This window comes from Chlorocebus sabaeus, chromosome 22 (assembly GCF_047675955.1).
Source record: "Chlorocebus sabaeus isolate Y175 chromosome 22, mChlSab1.0.hap1, whole genome shotgun sequence".
Taxonomy (NCBI): Eukaryota; Metazoa; Chordata; class Mammalia; order Primates; family Cercopithecidae; genus Chlorocebus; species Chlorocebus sabaeus.
Genome location: NC_132925.1, coordinates 41,730,096 through 41,753,255, shown reverse-complemented (window position 1 = coordinate 41,753,255; position 23,160 = coordinate 41,730,096). Strand labels below are relative to the sequence as shown.

The window sequence follows — 23,160 nt, the reverse complement described above, 5'->3', positions numbered from 1 at the left end:
TCTCCATTTATTTTGGTTTACTTTAATTTCTTCAGTAGTAATATTGTATAGTTTTCAGTATATAGGCCTTGTACTTGTTTTGTTAAATTTATTTCCAAGTTTTAAATATTATTTGATGCTACTGTAAATGCTATTAATTTTTTTCAGTGTACAATTGCTTGTTGTTAGTATATAGAAATAATTGATTTTGTATATTGACTTTGTATCCTGTGCCTCTGCTACACTCACTTATCAGTTTTAATAGGTTTTTGATAGCTTCCTCAGGATTTTCTACAAGCATGATCATTATCTGTGTAAAAAGACTGTTTTACTTCCTTTGCAATCTGTGTGTATTTTATTTCTTTTTCTAGTCTTGTTTCTCTGGCTACGACCTCCAGGACAATGTTGAACAAAAGGAGAGAGAGTGGACATCTTTCCCTTATTCCCCATCTTAGGGTAAAAGCAATCAGTCTGTTATCATGAAATATTATGTTAACAGAAGAATTTTTGGTAGATGTCCTTTGTCAGGTTGAGGAAGTCATCTTGCATTCCTATTTTTATGAGAGTTTTTCTTTCCATTTAAAACTGTGAATGGGTATTAATTTTGTCAAAAGCTTTTCCTGTATCCATTGACATGATCATATGTTTTTTCTTTTTAGTTTATTTATGTAGTAAAGGTTATTGCCTGAATTTTGAATGTCGAGCTTACCTGTGTTTCTTGAATAAACCCCACTTGATCATGATATATTATACTTTTAACATACTACTAGATTTTAGTTGCTAATTTTGTTAAGCATTTCACAAGAGATGTTTGTAGTTTTCTTTCCTTGCAATGTCTTTCCTAGTTCAGTATCAGGGCTCCCCTGCCTTCAGAGCAGCCTGGACACTGGCTCCAGGCAGTAAACTGGAGCAATCATAGGGCTTATCTCATTTTTTCTTTCCTTCACTCAGGGAATACAGTTTTCTGCTCTCTGTTGTCTGACTTCTGAAAACAGTTGTTTCATATATTTTGTCTGCTTTCTAGTTTTTTATGGAAAGAGGGCAATTCTTTTTTTTTTTTTTTTTTGAGACGGAGTCTTGCTCTGTCTCCCAGGCTGGAGTGCAGTGGCCGGATCTCAGCTCACTGCAAGCTCTGCCTCCCGGGTCCACGCCATTCTCCTGCCTCAGCCTCCCGAGTAGCTGGGACTACAGGCGCCCGCCACCTCGCCCGACTAGTTTTTTTTTTGTATTTTTTAGTAGAGACGGGGTTTCACCGTGTTAGCCAGGATGGTCTCGATCTCCTGACCTCGTGATCCACCCGTCTCGGCCTGCCAAACTGCTGGGATTACAGGCTTGAGCCACCGCGCCCGGCCAAGAGGGCAATCTTATAGCAGTTAATCTTTTGTTGGAGGAAGCAGAAGTCTATTTATTCTATAAAATTTTAAAGACTATTTATTTATTTATTTATTTATATTTTTTAAGACGGAATCTGGTTCTTCTGTCACCCAGGCTGGAGTGCGGTGGTGCGATCTTGGCTCACTGCAACCTATGCCTCCCAGGTTCAAGCAATTCTCCTGTCTCAGCCTCCCAAGTAGCTGAGATTACAGGTGGCCACCACCACACCCAGCTAATTTTTGTATGCTTAGTAGAGATGGGGTTTCACCATGTTGGCCAGGCAGGTCTCAAACTCCTGACCTAAGGTGGTCTGCCTGCCTTGGCCTCTGAAAGTGCCAGGATTACAGGTGTGAGCCATCACTCCTGGCCTAAAAGACCTTTTAATTGTTAGAAAAGTCTCTCTTAATTCCTTACACCCTCTCATAACCTTCATTCATTGAGATACCCTTCAGAGTCATACCATTAAGCTCAATCTGCATCCTATGGCAGCTCTTCAGATATTTGAAGACAGCATCTCTGTTCTCTCTAGGCCTTCTTTCAGGTGAAGCATCCTCAGTTACTTGAGCTATTTCTTATTTGACTGAGCTCCCAGATGCTTTATAAATCTGGCTATGTTTTACTTTTGTAAAGTTTCTTCTTAAAAATAATGGTGTTTATACAGACATGAATAGACAATTCTCAAAAGAAAATATACAAATGGCCAACAAACATGAAGAAAAGTTCAATATCACTATCAGGGAAATGCAAATTAAAACTACCATGAGATACCACCTTACTCCTGCAAGAATGGCCATTATTAAAAAATTAAAAAATAATAGATGTTGGCATGGGTGTGGTGAAAAGGGAACATGTTTACACTGCTGGTAGGAACGTAAACTAGTACAAAAACTACGGAAAACAGTGTGGAGATTCCTTAAAGAACTAAAAGTAGAACTCTACTATTTGATTCAGCAATCCTGCTACTGGGTATCTACCTAAAGGAAAAGAATTCATTATATGAAAAAGACACATGCACACGCATGTTTATGGCAGCACAATTTGCAATTCCAAAAATAAGGAACCAACCTAAATGTCCATCAACCAATGAGTGGATAAAGAAAATGTAGCATATATAACTCATGGAATATTACTCAGCCATAAAAAATAATAATAATAATAATGGCATTTGCAGCAACTTGGATGGAACCAGAGACCATTATTCTAAGTGAAGTAACTCAAGAATGGAAAAGCAAACATTGTATGTTTTCACTTGTAAGTGGGAGCTAAGTTATGAGGATGCAAAGACATGAGAATAATATAATGGACTTTGGGGACTCAGAGGAAAGAGTGGGAGGGGTGAGGGATAAAAAACTACACACTGGTGCAGTGTACACTGCTCGGGTGATGGGTGGCACCAAAATCTCAGAAATCACCACTAAATAACTTAACCATGTAACCAAAAATCACCTAGTTTAGTTCAATAGTTCCCAAAAAACTATTGAAATAAAAATGTTGAAAAATAATCTTATTATAAATGTAAAAAAATGGTACTTATAGTTGAATACAGTGTTTCAGATGTCTTCAGACTGACACAAAATAAATTATCCTTTTATACCCATGACAAAATAGTCATCATATCAAAAAAAGCCACTATCAAAAAAATGAAAGCATATAATTAAAAGGTAGATTCTAAACTTTTAAATTTGATTACAAATTTAGCATTTTGAAGGGAAAATGTGATGATATCACTAACTTTCAGTTTTTAAGCCGGTGAATATTTCTGTTTAAATGTTGGTTAAAAACGGATCAAGACACTCCTGGCCAACATGGTGAAATCCCATCTCTACTAAAAATACAAAAATTAGCTGGGTGTGGTGGCACACACCTATAGTCCCAGCTACTTGGGAGGCTGAGGCAGGAGAATCACTTGAACCTGGGAGGCAGAGGCTGCAGTGAGCTGAGATCGTGCCACTGCACTCTAGCCTGGTGACAGAATGAGGCTCTGTCTCACAAAAAAATGAGTAAATAATAATAATAATAATAATTTGTTTTGAAAAAGACACTGTACCTTTAAGAAATCATTCCTGAAAGAACTGAGACTCCTAGGTTTGTTCTAGGGAGGCAAGTTGTAAAAACTGTTGCTAGGGCATTATATACAGATTTCAGTCACACAAGACCCAAATGAGGAAGTAAAATTTCAGGGTTTGATCAGATAGACTTCTACTTCCTCCAACAAAAGATTAACTGCTATAGGAATTGCCCTCTTTCCATAAACAACTAGAAAGCAGACAAAATATATGAAACAACTGTTTTCAGAAACAGTTCATTTTTGTCTTTCTCCCAATGGGTAAGCTGATAGGGTGATTTCTGTTTCGGAAAAGACAGTAATTCATAGTTACAAATTCTCATGCCTTATCTGCCCTATTTGACAAAACAAAAAAAGAGAAAAGAGGTTGGAAACTGGCTAGAATAACTATGGCATTTCCCTTTTATTTGTTTAAACAGCCTAAACCGGGTAAATATGTACAGTTGAGGCATAGAAAATCTATAATGAGAAAACAATGGACAGGACTTTTGGTGCCAAGTTAGTTTGAGGGCTGTCTCCTCCGAGAAAGGGATTAACACTGGAGTAGGAGGAAGCTCCACTTTTGGAGAAATTCCTACCAGTTATCAGTAAGCTTGTGTCTCTGTGGAGGGATCTGCTGTTTCCACATTGGTCTCTTGGCAGAATTCAGCTCCTCATAATTGCAGAACTGAGATCCTAATTTTCTTAATGGCTGGTTGTCAACTGAGAGCCACTTCCAGCTTCTAGAAGCTACCTACATTCCTTGGCTCATGGCTTCCTCCTAGAAATGCTGGGTTGAGCTAGAAATGCTGGGTTGAGCTTCTCAAGCTTCAGATCTCTCCTCCTTTTTCCAGTTCATTTCTCTATCCCATTTAGGAAAGATTCTCTGACTCATGTGATTACATTGGGCCCACCTGGATAATCCAGGCTAATCTCACCATCTCAAGCTTGGTGCCTTAATCACCTATGTGAAGTTCCTTTGCCATGTAAGATAACATATTACAGGTTCTGGAGTATAGGAGATGGACATCTTGTGGGGGGCATTATTTTGCTTATCACATAGCCAATGCCAGGAGTACCCACAAAGCAAGGGTAGATATTGCTGAAGTTACAGAATCCAAATTTACAAATATCTCATATCTATAATGGCATAGTTATACCTGTTGCATCTCCCTCCCTACAGTGATAGCAAGGCTTCTCTCTTTGATCAAACTCACTGGCATGGATGACTGTCTGAACAAATAACTTTTTCTTACCAATATTCTTCATTACATTCTTGGGGGTCATATATGTGCCACTCAGCCCAATCTGACCATCTCATCTGTACCCACAGAGCTTATTTAACCACCTTCTAACTTGTTTCATGTGAACACACATATCCTCTTTGTCTCCCCTATCTACTCTCTTGATTTTTTTCTCATTGCCTCATGGGGGAAGAAACATCCTTAATCTTTTTCTCTATCCCTTCTTTGTTTCATTTGTAAGCTGATCATTGTAATGTGAAGAAAAATTTAGGAAACAGCTTACTCCCAAGATGTAAGTGCCTTCTTCATATTTGACTAATTCTAAATGGCAATGAGATTGAAAGAAAGTGAAGCTCAAAACTCTCACCTTGAAAAGTCAAAGCCTGGACAAGCATGATATGTCTTTACATCTGTGCTATGAATTTTATACTTTTATATCATAGAAATCTCTCAGCACACTCCATACATTGGCAGTTTGAATGGCTCTGCCACATGCTTTGTATTAATTTATTTAAATTTGATCATTGCTCCCCAATTTCTTATTTTTAAAGTACAGCAGGATGCAATGAATGACTGCTAATGTCATCCATCTATTTTCTAGATAGATTTTAAAATCAGTATACTGAAAAACAAGATGCTGGCCAGAGGCAATACTCATCTTGTGCTTTCTACCATAAGTGAGTAAGAAAGTTACCTTAATTATTAGCACCAAACTAATTACTACTGGAGGCAATTACTGAGATAAAGTCCAATCTTATCTTCGAACCAGCCTAAACTACAAAAAGGCATGGCATTATTACAAAGTTAGGGACCATTTTGTCCCCATTAAACATTTTTATAACAGAAGTCAGTGGGGAGGATGTTTATAATAAAAAAACTATTGGACTAACTCAAGTGTTCAAAAAATGAGGTTGGTTAAATAAATAAATTAAGGTGTATCCACATAAGGGACTGTCTTGCAGCAGTTTAAAATGATGCTGTAGAATGATATTTATGGCATTGAAAATTGTCTTGCTACATTTAGTATAACAAAGTTAGAACACAGTACATATATTATCCAAACTGTGAAAAATAACCCTTATGATAATCCTAATTATGGAAAACAACATAGATTGATACATAGAAAAATCTTAAAGGTAGGCACCAAAAATGTTTGTTTAATCATTTTTTCTTACTACTGGAATTATAGATGATTTTATTTTTGGTATATATGATAATGGATATGTATTACTTAGAAATTAGTAAAAGTTAATATTGTTCGTTATAGGTCAATGGGCAATAATTCATCTAACTTATTTAATAAGAAACCTAGATTTTTTTTAGAGACGAGAAGCTGATTCTTGTGGTCATTTAGCAAATATCCCTGCTTGAACACAACCAGGTCCATAACCTTTAACATTTAAGAGTGGTTTCACCATTTTACTTTATGTATATGTCACAGTAACCTCAGGAAGTGAGGTAGATAAAGCAAGTAATCAGTTTTCCCTGGAAGTCAGAAGTACATTTGTAAACCTGAGGTTAGAAGTGTTGCCTTTCTTTGAAGTCCAAGAGCAACATTATCAGCTGCTGCCAGTTTGTATAGGCTCAAAACTCCAAGGGAAAACCTTTTTTCCCAACAACTTCCTGACTTTTTGCCAGTCTAGGCTCAGACAACAAGCTCCAGAAGGCAGCCAGCCGATTGGGAAGTAGGTGCAAAGTGGCAGTCTGTGGGGAGGACAAGGACTGACTCACCACGTTTATAAGAGTTGCGAGGCTGCTTCTTCTTCTTGCATTTCCATAGAATTAGACAGAAAGCCATCACACATATAATAACTGTTGGAAGTACAGCTGTAATCCAAGGGATGTGGTCTGGGGGAGGCTGAGGGTCCTCAAGCTCTACAAATGACCACAAATTTTCAATCAGCCAGGAGAGTCATTTACAAAGGGTTTCTGCTAGCTGCTCTTCTCTTTGTTTACCTGCCAGGCTCTCCCTAGGGCTCTAAGGCCAGAGAGAAGCCTGAAATCCACAATAGGAGGCCATAGAAAGTCCCAGTCTCAGGGCCTCAGCAGGGACCTAAGAATCAAGCCCATGCCTCTGGCCAAATGCCTGGACTGAGTGTCCTGCCTTCCTGGAGGTGGGGATAACACCGACCATGATCAGGAAGAAGAGGGTCAGCCTGGCCCATGATTCTGGAATCTGGGTGAGGTGTGTGTGCTGAGGCTCTGCATGTGCAGTCATTTGTGCCATGCCTGCTACCCCACCCCCCTCTGCAGTCAGTTCTCAGGCCCTGAAGTTCCTCTTGTGATGATGATTCTGTCCACTATAATCTCCAGACACCTCTCACTTGGACAAATGGAACAGCCTCCACACAGGCCCCTACCTCTAGTTTTCCTTTGCTTGTTTGTTTAGTTTTTTCCTACTGAGATCACAGCAGGTTTCCTCTGTATGGCTTTCAGCATATCTCATCTACTAAAAATCCTTTGATGTTTCTTCATGCCTTGAGGAAACTTCACACCTTCAGGGCCTACTTCCTTATGAGAACTCCTAAGTTTCTGGAGAGTTGGAAAACAGGCTTTGTGGGGAAAACTTAGAACTGAGTCACCCACTTTAAAGATATTTTTGGGAACAGTTCTGGTAGCTAATTCCAAATTTCAGGAAAACTAGGACCAGCTGATCTATTAGCTTAACTATAATTTGTGGACACATGCCCTGTTTCTGAGATGTTAAGGAGTTGTTGACATTGGAGGCCATATTTAACCCCTTTTGAGTCTGTCTCAGTCTATCCCACTTGAGCCAGTTTGGCACTCCCAGTAAAGGGGGTGTGGGATTATACTTACTAACTTGGAGGCTGCTACCTTTTAATATGCAAAAAAGGTCCCTTGACTCAGGGTCTAACCTATCTCTGATCAAGTGATAGAATGGGAAACCCAGATAGGCAAGCCCCATCTTCCTGAGGCAGCTAGAGCTGAAACATTTATGAAGATGGGGGTACCTGTGGAAGTTTTGGCAGAACAGTAGTTGAGAAGCAGCAGGAAGGTGAGCCATGATGAGGTTATATTGGTAGCAAGTCCCTGTTAATTTGTAGACTATGGGAGCCATAACAGAGGGCTCTGCGGCATGTCATATATAGTGATGTTGGTGGCCACAAGATAGCCACCAGTCAAACTAATTACGCATTGAAGGAGGTACTGAACTCCACGCATAGCTTGGTGAGGCTTCTATCTGGCCAAGAGAGGATACAGGAGAAGCAACTGGGACAGGATAAGTGGCTCTACCATTTACTGCACTCTCAGAGGCTGAAGTGTCTGAGTAGAAAGAAGTCAGTAGCAGGAGATGAGATTGGCCCAGTTGTAAAGTTGGTTCATGGGGACTGGCCCCAGGGGCTGTTCACAGACTAAGTTATGTCTGAACAACAAGACACTGGGAGAAAGGAGGTGACAAAGCCAGGGAATGGAGCAAGGAGTTGGATGGATGTCACTGGAGGGGGCAAGCCAAGGAGTCATCGCTGGAGAAGGGGTCAAGGAAAGAAGAAGGCAGATGTGGGGGGTCAAGGTCAGCACAGGCTGTGATGGGACAGGGTAGGTGCAGGCCACCTTTATTCCAGGAGGGAATCTTGCAGTTACAGATCCTTAAAAGAGGAGTCAAATATAGACACATGCCCTCCTGGGTAAAACCAGGACTTTAAAATGTCAGGCTCCTGTTAGTGCCTACTGCTTAGTTTCAGTCCTTTCCTCCACTGAACTGGTCCCTGAAGAATACTTCTGAACACACAAGCATTTCTGCCTCTAAGGCTTTCTTTGACATACCTTCTGCCTTATGTCAGATACAGCTGATCCACTGTGGTCCTCTCACCTGCTGAGCCCAGATTCTGTCTCAAGTTTTTTCTGCTAAGGAAGTCACCATAGTTTTGGGAACCTGTCATCCAGAATGCCCTCCCCTCCTCACCACATGTATTAACCCCAATAATTTATTTTACATGTTACAAGGTACCCCTTCCTTTAGGAACCATTCCCTGACCCTCAGGGATCTTGCCTACCTCTGAATGCCCATAAAAGTCATTACCAGTCACTTTTGTTTTAAATCTAGTCCCATATTTCCATGGGATGAAATTTAGATTCCAATTCGACCTTTTAAAAATCCCGTTTTTCATGTGTGCCCATTACAGGGTTATGATTCCATTGGAAGGTCCTCAAGGGCAGAGGGGGTGTCATATTTTTTGTTTTCACTCCTGCAACCAATACTGTCCCAAATGATTCTACACTCACAATAAGTATCATTTGTATGTATGCGTGTATGCATGATGTGTGTGTGTGCAAGCGCATGTGTGTGTTTTAATCAAAGAAAGAATTCTAGCCTGGAGGAAACCTGCATTTTCTAATCAAAACTTCAGAATCCTCCATCCAAAGGTAAACCAGGAGACTGAGTCAGTTTCAGGGCTAAAAGCCTATTTCTTCAAGTGCAGCACAGGCTCATAGCCTCCCGGACCCTGGATGACTCAGGCGAAGCAGGAGCCCTCCATCTGGGTCCTTCCTAACAGCATCATAACATGGCCCAGATGGAGGTTTCCTAGCAAGTCAGGGATGTTGGATAATCTGCGTTAAGCATTTGTGTATAATACCTGCTGAAAGAAATAGTCTTGGAAAACATCTTTACCTATAGAGAAAGGTGAGGATAAAAGCTGTGTCTTGTCAGTTTCCAGAACACAGAAGATGGTCATGTTGCTCGTAACATCAGGGAATGAAACAGACAAGCTGATGGAAACGTCGTACAGTTCTGTGACATTATCTTGAGATTTCTGCATAACACCATCATACTCGATAGTTGAATTCTTGGTTCTTAGCAAAACACTCATCTTCTCAGGTTCTGGGTAACCGTGTATAGATGAGCAGGTCAAATTTATGTACATATTTTCTGTTATATTAGAAATTGGGACTATTTCAGGTTGACTGAAGTTAGCTGAAAGCACAAGAGAGATACAAAAAGTCAATCTAAGTTTAGATGCATCTAGGAGGGAATAGCAAATAACTGGGTGCTTGATCTGGGGCTCATTGGGGCATACCTGGGAGCCTCAGGGTGTCTAAAATGTGACCCTTGGCCCAAGGTGAGTGCCACATAATGACTTCATGTTTATTTTGCAACAATAGAGTTTGGGGCCATGCTTATTTCCTGCTTATCCAAATCAAGGGGGTGCTAAGTGATAGGAGGGCTGTAATTGAGTCCCCAAATATTTACAATGAAGCCACTATTTCCAGGGAGTAAAGTCTTTGGAAGGAGAAGTGGTCTGACTCTAGGGCCCAGGTGTCCCATGGGACACATTCCAACTCACCAGACTAAGAGAGCAGAAAGGGACTGAGCTGAAGTCTCACCAGGAACTGACAGTTCATAGTGCTGAGACGCCCTGGGTCATATCTTTCAGGAACCCAAGCAGGATTGTGGTAAGTGAGTGGGTGGGCATTTTGGAATTTGAAATTCAGAACACTGATTTTTGGCATGAGCACCAAAGTGTCTTCATAACATACTCTAAGATGAAGGCCAAATCCAGCTATTTTATATATATATATATATAAATACATGATCTTAATAAACACAATGTTTCTCTTGCCTTTGTTTGCCATTCACACTTTTCTGGCTGTTCAGGATCACTGGCATGGAGCCCCTAGATCTGTGTCATGTGCCTTCTGTCAGAAAAAATCTCTTGTTCTTTTATAGTTACTAGGTAGTTTGCAGGTTCTACAAACTAATTTATAATTTAGTGTATTCTGACTAAAAGATCTGCCATTTGCGTGTCATCTTTATAAGTTTTGCTGTATCAGTGTACTATTTGAGTACTCCTCTTGGACTTTATGTGGTCTGTAGAAGGTGAATTGCCAGACTGTTATTTAGCTTTATTAACAACATCTGTGAAATCACATGTTGCGTAAGTTAGAGTTTTTCTAATATTAAATACAACATGGCTTTTCAAAATGCTTGTCTATCTGTGTCCCACCAAAAACATTTCCAGTGGTACCTGGCCACATTTTGAAAACACGGATTTAGCACTTGGTTAACTGCTCCCAAAGCCCTGCAGCCTAGTTTTAATCACACAGGGTTCAAAGGGAGCAGCTGTCCATTCTATTTTTACTTTTGCTTCTGTTTTACTCTATGATTTTAGAATAGGTGTTGATCTGCCTTTCTAAGTTTCATCAAAAATTAACGTGGATCCAGTAATACCACACCTGGGTATTTCCTCTAGAGAACTGAGACCTTATGTTCACACAAAAACCTGTACATGAATGTTTACAGCAGCTCTGTTCATAAGAGCCCCAAACCACAAACAACCCAATGTCTTTTGCTGAGCTGAATGGATCAACAATAAAATGCTACTCAGCAATAAAAAGGGACAAGCTTGATATGTGCAACAACCTGGGTGAATCTCAAAGGCACGCTAAACACAAGAAGCCAGTCTTAAAAGGTTATATACTGTATGGCTCCACTTATGTGACATTGTCAAAAAGACAAAACTATAGGATGCCCACCAAGGGTTATGAGTGCAGACAGAGTATGACTCTATAAAGAGATAGCCTGAGGGAAATTTTTGGGGTGAAAGAAATGCTCTATGTCTTGTGGCGGTTACCTAATCTATACATGATCTATAAAATCAGTAGACAGTTTACTGTGTGATAGTTTTAAAAATATCTGTAGTGACATTTAGGCCTTCTGAGGTCTGGTGTAGTGGAGGAGCTGGTTTGTAAGTTTGTGGGTTATGTTTGTTGGGCTTTTTCCCCTTCTGTCTACCAGGCTCATGGTTGTGGCTGCAAACAACTCATAAGCAACCTAGACGAGGCTGAAGGGAAAACCCAAATGTGTCAGCTGTCCCCTTTGCTAGGAGCTCCAGGTAAAGATTTGGTAGGTGAAAAATCTTGGACCCAAGGAAAAAATGAATTGTGAGACATCTGAGGCCTTTATGGTTATATAAACTTTGTAATGGCCAAATTACCTATGGTTTTTACCATGGGTAATTAGCCATATTATCTTTGTTCAATTAGCTCTATTTTTTCCCCAAAGCAGATTTTTACTGATCCTTCAGAAGCAGACTATAAAAAGTACAAAAGACTTTCAGTTCCCTACTCCCAGACTCTACACTCCCTTCAAATGCACTTCCCAGAAGTGGCTGTCCTCTGCCTTCTCTCTATAGACCCCCTTTTTCCCCTGGGCCCCTCAAGTCCTCCTCCAGTGTTTCTCTAACTCATCTGCAGTCTTGTCTGAGAAAGCTAAGAATCTGAACACACACCATTGACCACATACCAAGCACTGACAGTTCAGAATTCATCTGGTGGATGCGGATCATTCCTGTGGGCCTTTTGTGATGGATGATACATTGATACAAGCCCTTGTCCTTGATCTGAAGGTTGTGAAGTCTCAGGGTCCAACTCTCCGGATCAAAACTTGTGCGGCCCATATACTTGGAATGAACGCTGTCAAATTTCTCTTGGCCTAAGTATACCTCATTCAGAACCAAGTTTTCCTGGTTCTGCCAAAATACTACTAGCTCACTCAGGCTTCGGTTTTGAGAGTTTGCAAACTGGCATGGCAGGTCTGCAGTCTCATTGAAATAAGCTTGAATCTTCAGGGGAGCAGCACCTAAAAAGGAAGGTTAAGGATTAGGGAGGGAGAAATTAGAGGAAAGAGGAAGAAAACCTCCATTTCTTTTTATACAATACCCAGATACTACCTTATCAGTAATCATGCTGAAGAATTAGATATTAAGCTCTGGAACTGTGCACACATGCTTGGCCTCTGGAGATTAGGACCTTTGTCCTTGCTTCACTGCTGACTAAATGTGTGGCCTTGTACAAACTACAATCTTTATGAGCCTCAGTTTCCTCATCTGATTAATGAAGTGGTTGACTAAATGTTCTAAGGGTCTTTCTAGTACTGTGGTTCTGTGAATTTAAATCGCAGGACAGGGAAAAACCAGCAGAGGTAGGCAACCCATTCACCCACCAGTGACCTTTCTATAACCTGAATTTTAGTTCTCATCACCATAGCTGTTACAGGTTCCATAACTTCTACACCATCACCAAAAGCTTTCCCCTCCCCTCCCTATCCACATATTCCTTGGTCTGCTATGGTGAAAAGGTTGCTGATAATGGCAATAAATTATAGCCCCCCTTTATTATACTTCCATGGGGAATCACACTGAGTAACATCTTTGAAATTCAAATAGCTCCCTTTAGAGAACTTCCCCTATGACTACTGCTCCCATGGCTAGCACTTCCAAGGATGTCAGATGCTTTAGAAATGACTTCAAAAGTGAACCAAGGCCTTTATTTTCAGTGACCTCTCTAAGCTCTTTCAGAGATCAGAAAGAGAACTGGGCAAATTTGATGGTTGTTTTGGGATTGTGGTGGTCAATGACCCTTTAAGGCACATGAATGAAATGCTGGAAGTGAATCATAGATGGGCAGGTGAGGATGTGCTTTGGGAGTATTGGGGAAACCCCAGGCACCACAAGCTTGCTGCTCCCAGGATGCACTGACCCTGGACAATTTTACAACCATAGAGATCAGTCTGGAAGAGTTCAGAGAAAGGCTTTAGTCCTTGAGGGCACTTTGGGGTTTGTGGGAAGGATGTGGGCCACCCAACTACTTAAATGTGAATGATCACAGGGTTTGTGTAGGACCTTTTCTAGGTTACAGAATTACTTGAGACTTGGCAAAAAAAAAAAAAAGTAAGCAGTGGTGGATGAGAAGTATGGGGGTGGAGAGTGGGAAGGCTATTTCTTACTTAATATTAAGTTAGATGCCACCTTGGAGAGGAAGTTAGTGTAAGTTCTAAATAAAATTTCATCATTCAGGATTTATGTGAAGGGATGTTGACACTGAGGAGGAAAGGGAGCAGATGGGTTGATGAGAGAGAGGAGAGGAGTCTCATTTGAAGAGTTCTTAGTGGGGGAGTAATTAAACTGATGTGCTGTCTCTTGAAAGAGGGACAAATAACAGTGACATGCACTTGTCAAACTAAACTGTGTACAGAATGGCCCAGTGAAGACACATAATCAAGGGGTTGGTGATGGACTTGAACTCTAAGGGAAGCAGACAGCAGGCATCAGTGGGAGTTTGCACAAATGTGAATCACTGCCTATTGCATTACACTCACTAGGACTCCATGAAGTACTTGAGGTATAAAATGCACCACCTATAGAGGATGCATACCTGTATTGGAGGGAGGAGGGAAAATCTATATGGGTACCCTGACAGTGAAAGGGAGACCTAAGGAAAATTTAGTGTGTTTATTAATCACCTTACAAGGCAAACCTGAGGCTTCTGCGGCTTCTTTGCTGAGCTCTTAATGTAATGCAAGAGTGCCACCTACTGTAAAAGCTTTTAGCACTGTCTCTGGGAAAATACTGGTTTTACTCTAAAATCATAACATTGACTGTTAATTGACAGATGACCTGATGGAGAAACCAAACACACAGTTAAAAATTCTGCCAGTTAACAGTCAATGTTATGTTATTACTCAGCTGTTAGTTGTGCCTTCTGGGCCTGGAAATGACTTCGTCTTTAGCTGCTTCTGTCTTCCTGATTTACATTTTTTTTTTTTTCAGTAGAGCCTCACAGTATCTTCTTTCCTTCCCATCCATTCTCTTCACTCACAGACCAGTCTAACTCCGCTGACTCAAGCCCCTCTTCCCAAAGATTACAACGACTTTCTCTTCCACTCATCGAGTGCTCCCTTCTTCACCTAGCAACTGAAAGCGTGATGTACGGACCAGTGACATTCACGTCACCTGTGGGCTGGTCTGAAACACGGAATCTCTGGCCCCACCCAAGACCTACTGATTCAGAACCTCCATTTTAACAAGAGCTAAAGTTTGAGCAGCTGCTGTAGAGAACCTCTGCCTCTGTCTTCAGAGTGGAACACAGAAAATGACAGGAAATACTTTTTTCCATCCATCCCTCCCCAGACTCCCTCTCCTCCCCGTGGGGTGGAAATCATTCTGAAATCCATTCCGAGTGGAACTGAAAGTATTTTGCAATTTATACTCCATAGCACCTCACCAACCACTGGCTTCCATGATCTCACACACAGTTAGGCATGCTAATCCTTTCTCTGACTAAATGGGGAAAGTTTGGCTCAAGGTCTGTGATCACCAAATGGCATTAGGCCTTCCATTTTATGACCCCAGACCTCAAGCCACCTAGCAACTGGACTTGCTGGGACTCCATAGGTGGGTAAGCATTGAGAATCTCTCCCTTCCCCAGCACTTGGGTAATAGGAATGGTTGAAGTCTAGTTATGGGTTGCTATGATGTCAGGAACAAGTCACTCAAGAATCCAGCTAGATGCCTTCGTAATCAGCTGAAGGAATTTGTTTCAAAGGATAATTAAGGACTTTCTGAGCAATATACTCTACTGTTGGAATGCCACTCAAAAACTGTAATTTGCTAACCTTACGAAGTCTCTCACCCCACTGGGACTTCAGTCTTCCCTGGCTACTAACCCCAAATGCATACCTTATATATTTAAGAATTATCTCTTCTTATGTTCCTATGCTTATCTGTACTAAAAAAGTTTCCTTCTTTTACTAAACTTCCTCCAAAGTTTTATTTGGCCCTTTGGACGCCTCATTCCATTAATCACTACAAGGAAACTTTCCCACAACTTTAACCCCTTCATTGACTATTTTCCCTGAGGTTATTATTTCTGTGAAATCTGGTTTCACCCAAAGGAAGCCACTTGCTCCTGCCCCAGCTACTGTTTGTTTTATCACACTTCATGGGGCCTTTGAGCAACACCTTCCCCTTTTGAGGTGTCTGACTCTCTCATTGCTTTTAGCTACTAAATTACTACCACCTTGCTCAATGAGGATTTTGGCATTAGATGCAAGGTCTTGCTAACAATTTGGGTGACTTCTTTATGAATGAGTCTAACAAACTTGCCTCAAATTTCTTTGATCTTGTCAACTCCACAGGTCTTCACCCACAGACTATTTCAGCAGCTGCCCTCCACCCTCTTATGACATAACCCTGAATCTTTTCACCTGGAGCAGCTCAGTCCCTAGAATCTTAATCTCAATATGCTAACCTCTGTCCACAACCTGCTGTTCATCCAGGTTTTGCTCTTGCTTACTCCTTCTACATCTGTTGTTCAACTTCATCAACACCTCAGCTTTATCCAGACCCTGTAGTGCAGTGTTTTCCACAAGAGCTCTTAGTGATAATGGAAATGCTCTGTCTCTGTGCTGAACAATATGATAGTCACCAGCCCTTGTGGCTATTGAGCAATTGATACGTAGCTAGTATGACTGAGAAGCTGAATGTTTAATCTTATTTAATTTTAATTAATTGAAATTTAAGTAGTTACATATGGCTAGTGGTTATTATATTGGACAATGCAACAATAGTATATCTTTGTAATTATTCCTTGCCACAACTTCAATAAACACACCCCTTTGTCTCTATAAAATTTACCCTGGGGACACTCTACTTTTGGTCTACATATCTGTTCTTACAACTGGGCAATTGAGCAGTTCTAGAGGAAATTATTCAGTAGTGCAGACTGGTGACATTCCAAATTTGCAGTGTCCAGTCTCACTTCACTCGGCCTCCAGGCTGTTTGCCTGGTTCACCACCGTTACTTCAAACACAAACCCACCGCTGCTGCTTTTAGTTTCTCTTTCCCTTGGAGTCAAACTCCCTGAAAGTGTAAGCAGCAATTGCCGCCTTCACTCCCAAGCTCCCACCCCCACCTCTCTACTGAAATGCCCTGACAAAGATTGTTGCTGACTTCACACCATGGCCAAGGCTTGAGCTCTTTTCAGACCTCAACTCATTTGACCGCTGTGTCAAATGTAACAGTGTTGGCATCTCTCCTCGTTGAAATGCTCTATTCTTTCCCAATCTCTGTTTTCCTCATTAATTTTCTCAAATCACTCTTTAATTTCAGTAACGTTGAGTGCATGTTCTTGGTCTTATTCTCCATACTTTCCCTGGTTTTTCTCCTCTAGCCCCATGGATTCAACTGTCAAGTACAAGCTAATAGCGCCCAGGTGCTTATTGCCAACCCATAACTTTCACCAGAGTTTCAGATACTTGTATCCAACTTCCTGCTGGATGTCTCTATCTAGATCGCAACAGGTACTCTCTTTCTCTCCTTCAGCCTTCCTCTCCTCTATCTCAGGGAATGCTTCCCTGTCTGGGAATGGTTCCCAGACAAGCCTCTTATGTCTACAATCATCTAAATCATCTGTGTAACCAAGATGGATCATCTGTATACCCAAAATACCCAACAGAAGCTCTACACAAGTGTGTCTGAGGACATCTAGAACTACTACAGCCAGAGGAACTCCAATATGTTAGGAAAAGGGTGGAGGAGACCAATGTAATTGTCTTCTAACTCATCTGCCTGCTCCATCCTTGTCCCCGAGTCTAGTTTCTCAAGCCAAAATGATCCCTTAAAAATACAGCTCCAATCACATAATCCTCCTGTTCAGAAGCCTCTGATGCCTTCCCACCAAACTGAAAATTATACCAGATCCCTTCCCTCACACTGAGAACTAGGGAAATGCAATTTAAACCTCAGTGAGAAACCATTCTTTTTGCCCATCTGATTGGCACATATTAAAAATCATCCTGGTAATACCCAGTGTCCGTGAGAGTGTTAGGAAAATGGGTCCTGTCATGTACTGCTGGTGAAATTCTAAACTGGTACAACCTTTTTGTAGGACAGTTGGTAATATGTAAGAAAATTAATTATGGGCTTAAGCATTGACTTAGCAATTCCGTTTCTTAGGAATTCATTCTACAAAAGATACATGTGCACAAAATTAGAGGTATACAGATATTCATTGTTTATAAGAACAATACACTGGAAATAAGTTAAATGGTTTAACAAATAATGATGCATCCATATAAAGTAATGCCATGTAGCTGTGAAACAGAAAGCTATAGGGCAGTACACTATTATAACTAAGAGTATGGATTCTGGACAGTGTGAGTTCAATCTCAGCTCAACTACTCACTGCCTGTGTTACTATAGGCAAATTAACTCCCCTGTGTCTCAATTTCCTCTTGTGAAAAACAGGAACAATAATGATATCTACCTCATAGGTTTGTTGTGAGGATTAAAGAAATGAATATTTGAGTTAGCACTGGAGCAAATACTGGCCTGTGGTAAGCATTAATTGAGTTACTTGTTTTTGTTTATTTATTTTTAACATTATTAATGATAGAGAACAATTTCTGTCAACATAAAATCAATAATTTATAGATAAATTTACTCAAAAAAGTTTTTAAATAAGTATATTTAGGATGCTTAAAAAGATATTTGAAGAAACATCAAAAAGTACAAAACATTATAAAACATAAAAATAGGCCATGCCTATAATCCCAGGAGTTTAAGAAGCTGAGACAAGATAATCACTTTAAAAAGGTTCAAGACCATCCTGTGCAACAAAACGAGATCCCGTCTCTAAAAAAAAAAAAAAAAAAAAAAAAACAACTAGCCAGGCATGGTGGCATGCACTTACAGTCCCAGCTATTCCAGTGGCTGAGGCAGAAACATCTCTTGAGCCTGGGAATTAGAGGCTGCAGTAAGCTTTGATGGCACCACTGCACTCCTCTAGCCGGAGTGACAGAGTTTTTTGCTTCCATACATGTCAACAGTACTTCTGGGGACAAAATACCAGGTTACATATTTTGGAAATGGTATTAAAACTCCCCTCTCATAAAGGAAAAATAAGCCACAGACTCTCAAACACTTGCTCCTTCCAAAAAAAAAAATGTCTGCTTGCCTTGGGAGCCTCTCTGTTCCATACCAATTTCACTCTTGCTCCCAAACAACCCTATACACATCCTATTCAGTGATTGTCTTTCACTAAATCAACTTGTCTGATTGCTCATTTTCTCTGGAACCCACTAAAAGCCCTACTGAAACAATCAACTAATTTGGGGGTAAGATACTCCCTACTAAACAACATACATCTATTTTTAAAAACACTGAAATGGTGGCTTAACATAAGGGAGTGAATCCAATAGAACTATTAGGCTCCATGACAATTCTTTGGGAATGATAGGTCTCAGCTGTCTGTTCACCTCCAGGTGATGGTTTTAATGAGGGCTATCAACAACAGCAGGAAATGGGAGTCAAAAGTAACTATCCACGCAGATATCTGCAAAAATCTGGGAGGAAAACAGTGGACCTTTCCACAGGAATAAGGGTTTGAGCCAATCTTGCGTAAATCTTAAAGTGGGCTGGGCACTGTGGCTCACACCTATAATCCCAGCACTTTGGGGAGGCCGAGTTGGGCAGATCACCTGAGGTCAAGAGTTCGAGACTAGCATGGCCAACATGGTGAAATCCCATCTCTTCTAAAAATACAACACTTAGCTGGGTGTGGTAGGTGTCTGTAATCCCAGCTACTTGGGAGGCTGAGGCAAGAGAATCGCTTGAACCCAGGAAGTGGAGGTTGCCATGAGTTGAGATCATGCCATTGCACTTCAGCCTGGGTGACAGAGTGAGACTCTGTCTCAAAAAAAAAAAAAAAAATCTTAAAGTGAAGAAATATTCCAACTACCACTCCAGGTACATGAAATTAACTAGAGGTATTGTTCAAGAGAAGTGAGAAGCCCTAGGACCCAGAGAATCCTCAGACCAAAAGAGAGCAGCTACCAAAACTCAAACTGGAAAGAACTTCCTTCTGATGTGGGAGCTACTGATTTTTCGAAAACCTCTCTGGTTCCAGCCTAACAGTGTGATGCAGGTGCCAGGACAGCGGCAAACAGAGCTTGGAAGTTAGAGGTGCCTCTGCAAGTAGCACTAGAAATTCCTTTCGCTTTATAAATACAGGGCACAAACTGTAACCTAATTCTGCAAGGCCACGGGTGCCCATTTCAGTCTTAAACTCCCATCCAATTTTACCCTCAAGAGCAGGGGTGGCAAATACTACTGTGTCAAATTTCCATGACAGAGGACACAACATATAAGGGAACGAAAAGTGAAACAGAATTGCCTCACTGTATTGCTGTTTCTATGACATGAAATGAATTATTCAGCTCTACATTTTGGGGGTGGATTATTTGGGCCAATTGCATCTCCTTTCTCCCTTTGGATGCCTGCCCTGTGGCTAGGTCACTGTTCACCAGCCTAGTAAGCAGAGGTGTGCCCTGAGAAGAAAGGCAGATAGAATTCAAATGGAATTTTTCCTTTTTTTAAAGAAGAATAGAATCAGATTTGTTGTTGCTTTTCATCGCGTGTGAATTATTGGCAATGTTATTTTCTAATCTGATGTCATGGGCTTTCCATTATTTCTTTAAATTTACACTGCCAAAAATATAGTCACTTATTCTCTCACCACCATAAAACTTCAACGGTTAGCATTTGAAGTTGTTGTTTTCAATATTGATAACTCTTTTCTCAGGAGCTAAGAAATTTCTAAGAAGTGTCAACAGCAAGTCAAGGGCAAAAGTGACATCTGAACTCAGTTTTCATAGAGTGTCTCGGCTTTACTTTCTCACTTTCAGTGTGCAGAGTCAGAAAAGTTGTTGGGAGATGGTGTTCCAGTTTAGGGTTTTCTGGAAATGTGTTTCCAGGACATTTTTCTTCCTTCTCTCCCAGATCTTAAGAGCTGGGCTGGTCACTTTGATGAGAAGGGCTTGGGCCCAAGCTCTTGGGTCAACTGAGGTGTCAGCTGCAGGTGATGGGGAGGATGCACTGGATGAACATGGATGAGGTGGAAGCTGTGTTATCCACCAAAGCTGTTCAGGCCCCATGGAAGAAGTCTTACCACTTATTCATGGTTTACCACGAGAGTTAGGAGAAGAGTCAAGTGAACAAATGCGAAATCTACATTGCTGTGTGTGAATCCAAGCTCTGCCACTTAGTAGCTATGTCGATCTTGGGTAAACTACTTCACCTCTCTGGGCTTTAGTGTCCACATCTTAAAATGGGAAATAATAACAAGATCTAAAGCAGAACGTTATTGTGAGGCTTAAACAAGTTAATATTTATGAGGTACTTAGAACAGTACCAGGCACAAAGTAAGGGGTATATATGTATATATATACAGTCATGTACTGCACAGCCACATTTTAGTCATATACAATAATGGTCCCATAAGATTATAACACTATATTTTTACTGTATCTTTTCTATGCTTAGATATGTTCAGATACACAAAAACTTACCATTGTTTTATAGCCGCCTACAGTATTCAGCACAGCAACATGCTGTGCAGGCTTGTAGTCTAGGAGCAATAGGCTATGCCAGGTGGCCTAGGAATGGAGCAGGCTATGCTATCTAGTTTTGTGTAAGGACGCTCTATGATGATTACACTATGACAAAATCGCCTAACAATGTGTTTCTCAGAATGTACCCCTGTTGTTAAATGATTCATGACTTTGTGTATATATGCATTTGTCAAATAAATAAAGTCAGTCATGTGCGGTGGCTCATGCATATAATTCTAGCACTTGGGGAGGCTGAGGTGGGATAATTGCTGGAGCCCAGATAATCGAGGCCACAGTGAGCTGTGACTGTGCCACTGTACTCCAGCCTGGGTGACAGAGAGAGATGCTGTCTCAAAAAAATAATAAATAAATAAATAAATAAATAATAAGAAGTTGGATGAGAAGGGAATCTTATTGGATAATGTTCTCTACAGTCTTGTCTTCTTGCCTTGCTCTCTGACACACACATACCTCCCACCTCCCCAGGAGCTAAGGTAGCAGGTCATGGACCCTGGGGGTTGGAAGCTGCTGTTGTTACCTAAGTCAGTGAACAGCTGGCACATCTACAGACCTCACACTCAAGGACTCCACAAGCTAAGCAGACAACAGAAATCCCAAAAGGCTTATTCCAGCGAGCATGGATCTGAGGGACCATCTCTTTGTAGTTCCCTGACTCCTCATCACCCACAGCAGACATGGGAACAGTGGCCAAGGGCATGGTGTGTGGTTATCTTGAGGAGGTGAACTCATGGCTGGTGGCCTGTGGGTGCTGTAGCCAAATTTCAGGCTCAGTTCACCTCCCTGTCTTAGTGGGGTGGCTTCCCTCTCAGACCTGCAGGTGGAGAGAAGGAGCAGCAGGAAGAGGTGGGCCAGGAGTAACTACAAGACACTGAGTCACAGGATACATGGCAGGGACCGCAGCCAACCCGTTTACAGATGAAGAAACTGAAACTCAAAGTGGAACTGTAAACAGGGAAGATCTGAGTTTTGTGAGGCTGGATGCTGTTAAAATTTTGAGGGGAGGCGGTGGATAGTTAAGAAAAAGAATGTAGAATTCAAATATGAAATGCCCCTGACTGCTAACACCACCAGATAGGAGGAGAATGGCATGGAGGGAAAAGTTGCAGAGGAAGGAGACAGTGGTCATAACTCATTGTAGTTAAAATATCTTACTTATTCAAATTTTACCAAAGCATAAGACATGTGACCACAGTGCTAGAGGGCCCTTCACAGGGTCTTGAGGGGGATTTAGAAAGGGTTGTGCAAATGGAGGGCTCTGAAGCTTCAGCTTCATTAGGCTCCACTGTGAATCAGCTGACACAATTAGCTGAAGATCCATAGTTGTCAGGAAGCTGTGGCAACCATGATGTATGTGCATGGGCTATAGAGAAGGGAGTGAGAGAGGGTAGGGAAGGGAGTGAGAGAGGGTAGGGAAGGGAGTGAGAGAGGGTAGGGAAGGCAGGGACGTGAAAACCAGTGCTCTGTATGAAGGGAGACTTTTGGAATTTCATCAGTTGTTTCCTAGGAGCCTGAGAAAGACAGAAACAGGGTCAGAAAAGACCAGAAGAGAATATGTGTTGAGCAAAAGAGTCAAGTCTCAGGGGCCTCAGTGCAGCAGCCTTCCCCTATCCCCATGGGATAGGCCAGGCTACCCCACTGTGAGCATCTAGACTCACTGATGTGAGACTGCGGAGGCGGAAGAAGCACATGGCAGGAGAGCTCCATCCCAGCTACCTGCCATCAGCTGCTCTCAATCATAACACTTCCTTCTTCTCCAGGAAAGTCTTTTTTGCATGTGGTCTTGTACAACGCTCAGTAGAAAGTGAGTAAAACCCACCAAGTCTCAGGCCTGGGCTTGCAGTGGTCAGACTCATCAGGAGACAGTAGGATTCCAGGACTTAACAAAGCTGAAAGGTTCTTACCAGAGAGCAGGAAGGCCATCACAAAGAGAGTGTTACTCAGTCCCATAGTGCTAGAGTCAAAAAAGAAAAGGTAAAACTTGATTAGAAAAGGAAACTGAAAACCGATGTTCACCAAAACATGACCTAGAAGTGGAGGTTGGGATTCACTTGGGTTCTTGGGTGTGCAGAGACAATGCCAGGGGTTCATCAAAGCCATTTCCTTTTGCTCTTGGCTCCATAGATAGGTCACATTTCCCAACCTCCCCTGCAGTTAGATAGGCCATGAGACTGCCTTCTAGCCAATGGAATTGTGGGCAGAAAAGATGTTTCTTCCAGATCTGGCTGCTAAAGTCTCCTCTCTCGCCTCTCTCTCCTGCCTTCTTAGCAGCAGGGGATCCAGAGGAAATGTCCAAGGGCCTAGAAAATAG

The 23,160-nt window shown here is 41.4% G+C and overlaps 1 protein-coding gene across 3 annotated transcripts in view; it reads right to left on the bottom strand.

The window, feature by feature from the left end:
• The window catches only part of CD86 (CD86 molecule), a 63,593-nt gene that overhangs the window by 6,080 nt on the left and 34,353 nt on the right, over positions 1-23,160 (bottom strand). For all 3 annotated transcript variants that reach the window (XM_007985620.3, XM_007985621.3, XM_007985616.3), the window contains exons 2-5: positions 22,754-22,803; positions 11,906-12,241; positions 9,275-9,577; positions 6,373-6,516 (exon numbers count right to left, since the gene is read on the bottom strand). In XM_007985620.3, coding sequence (XP_007983811.1) covers positions 6,373-6,516; positions 9,275-9,577; positions 11,906-12,241; positions 22,754-22,803 — 833 coding nt within the window. The remainder of the gene's footprint in view (positions 1-6,372; positions 6,517-9,274; positions 9,578-11,905; positions 12,242-22,753; positions 22,804-23,160) is intronic.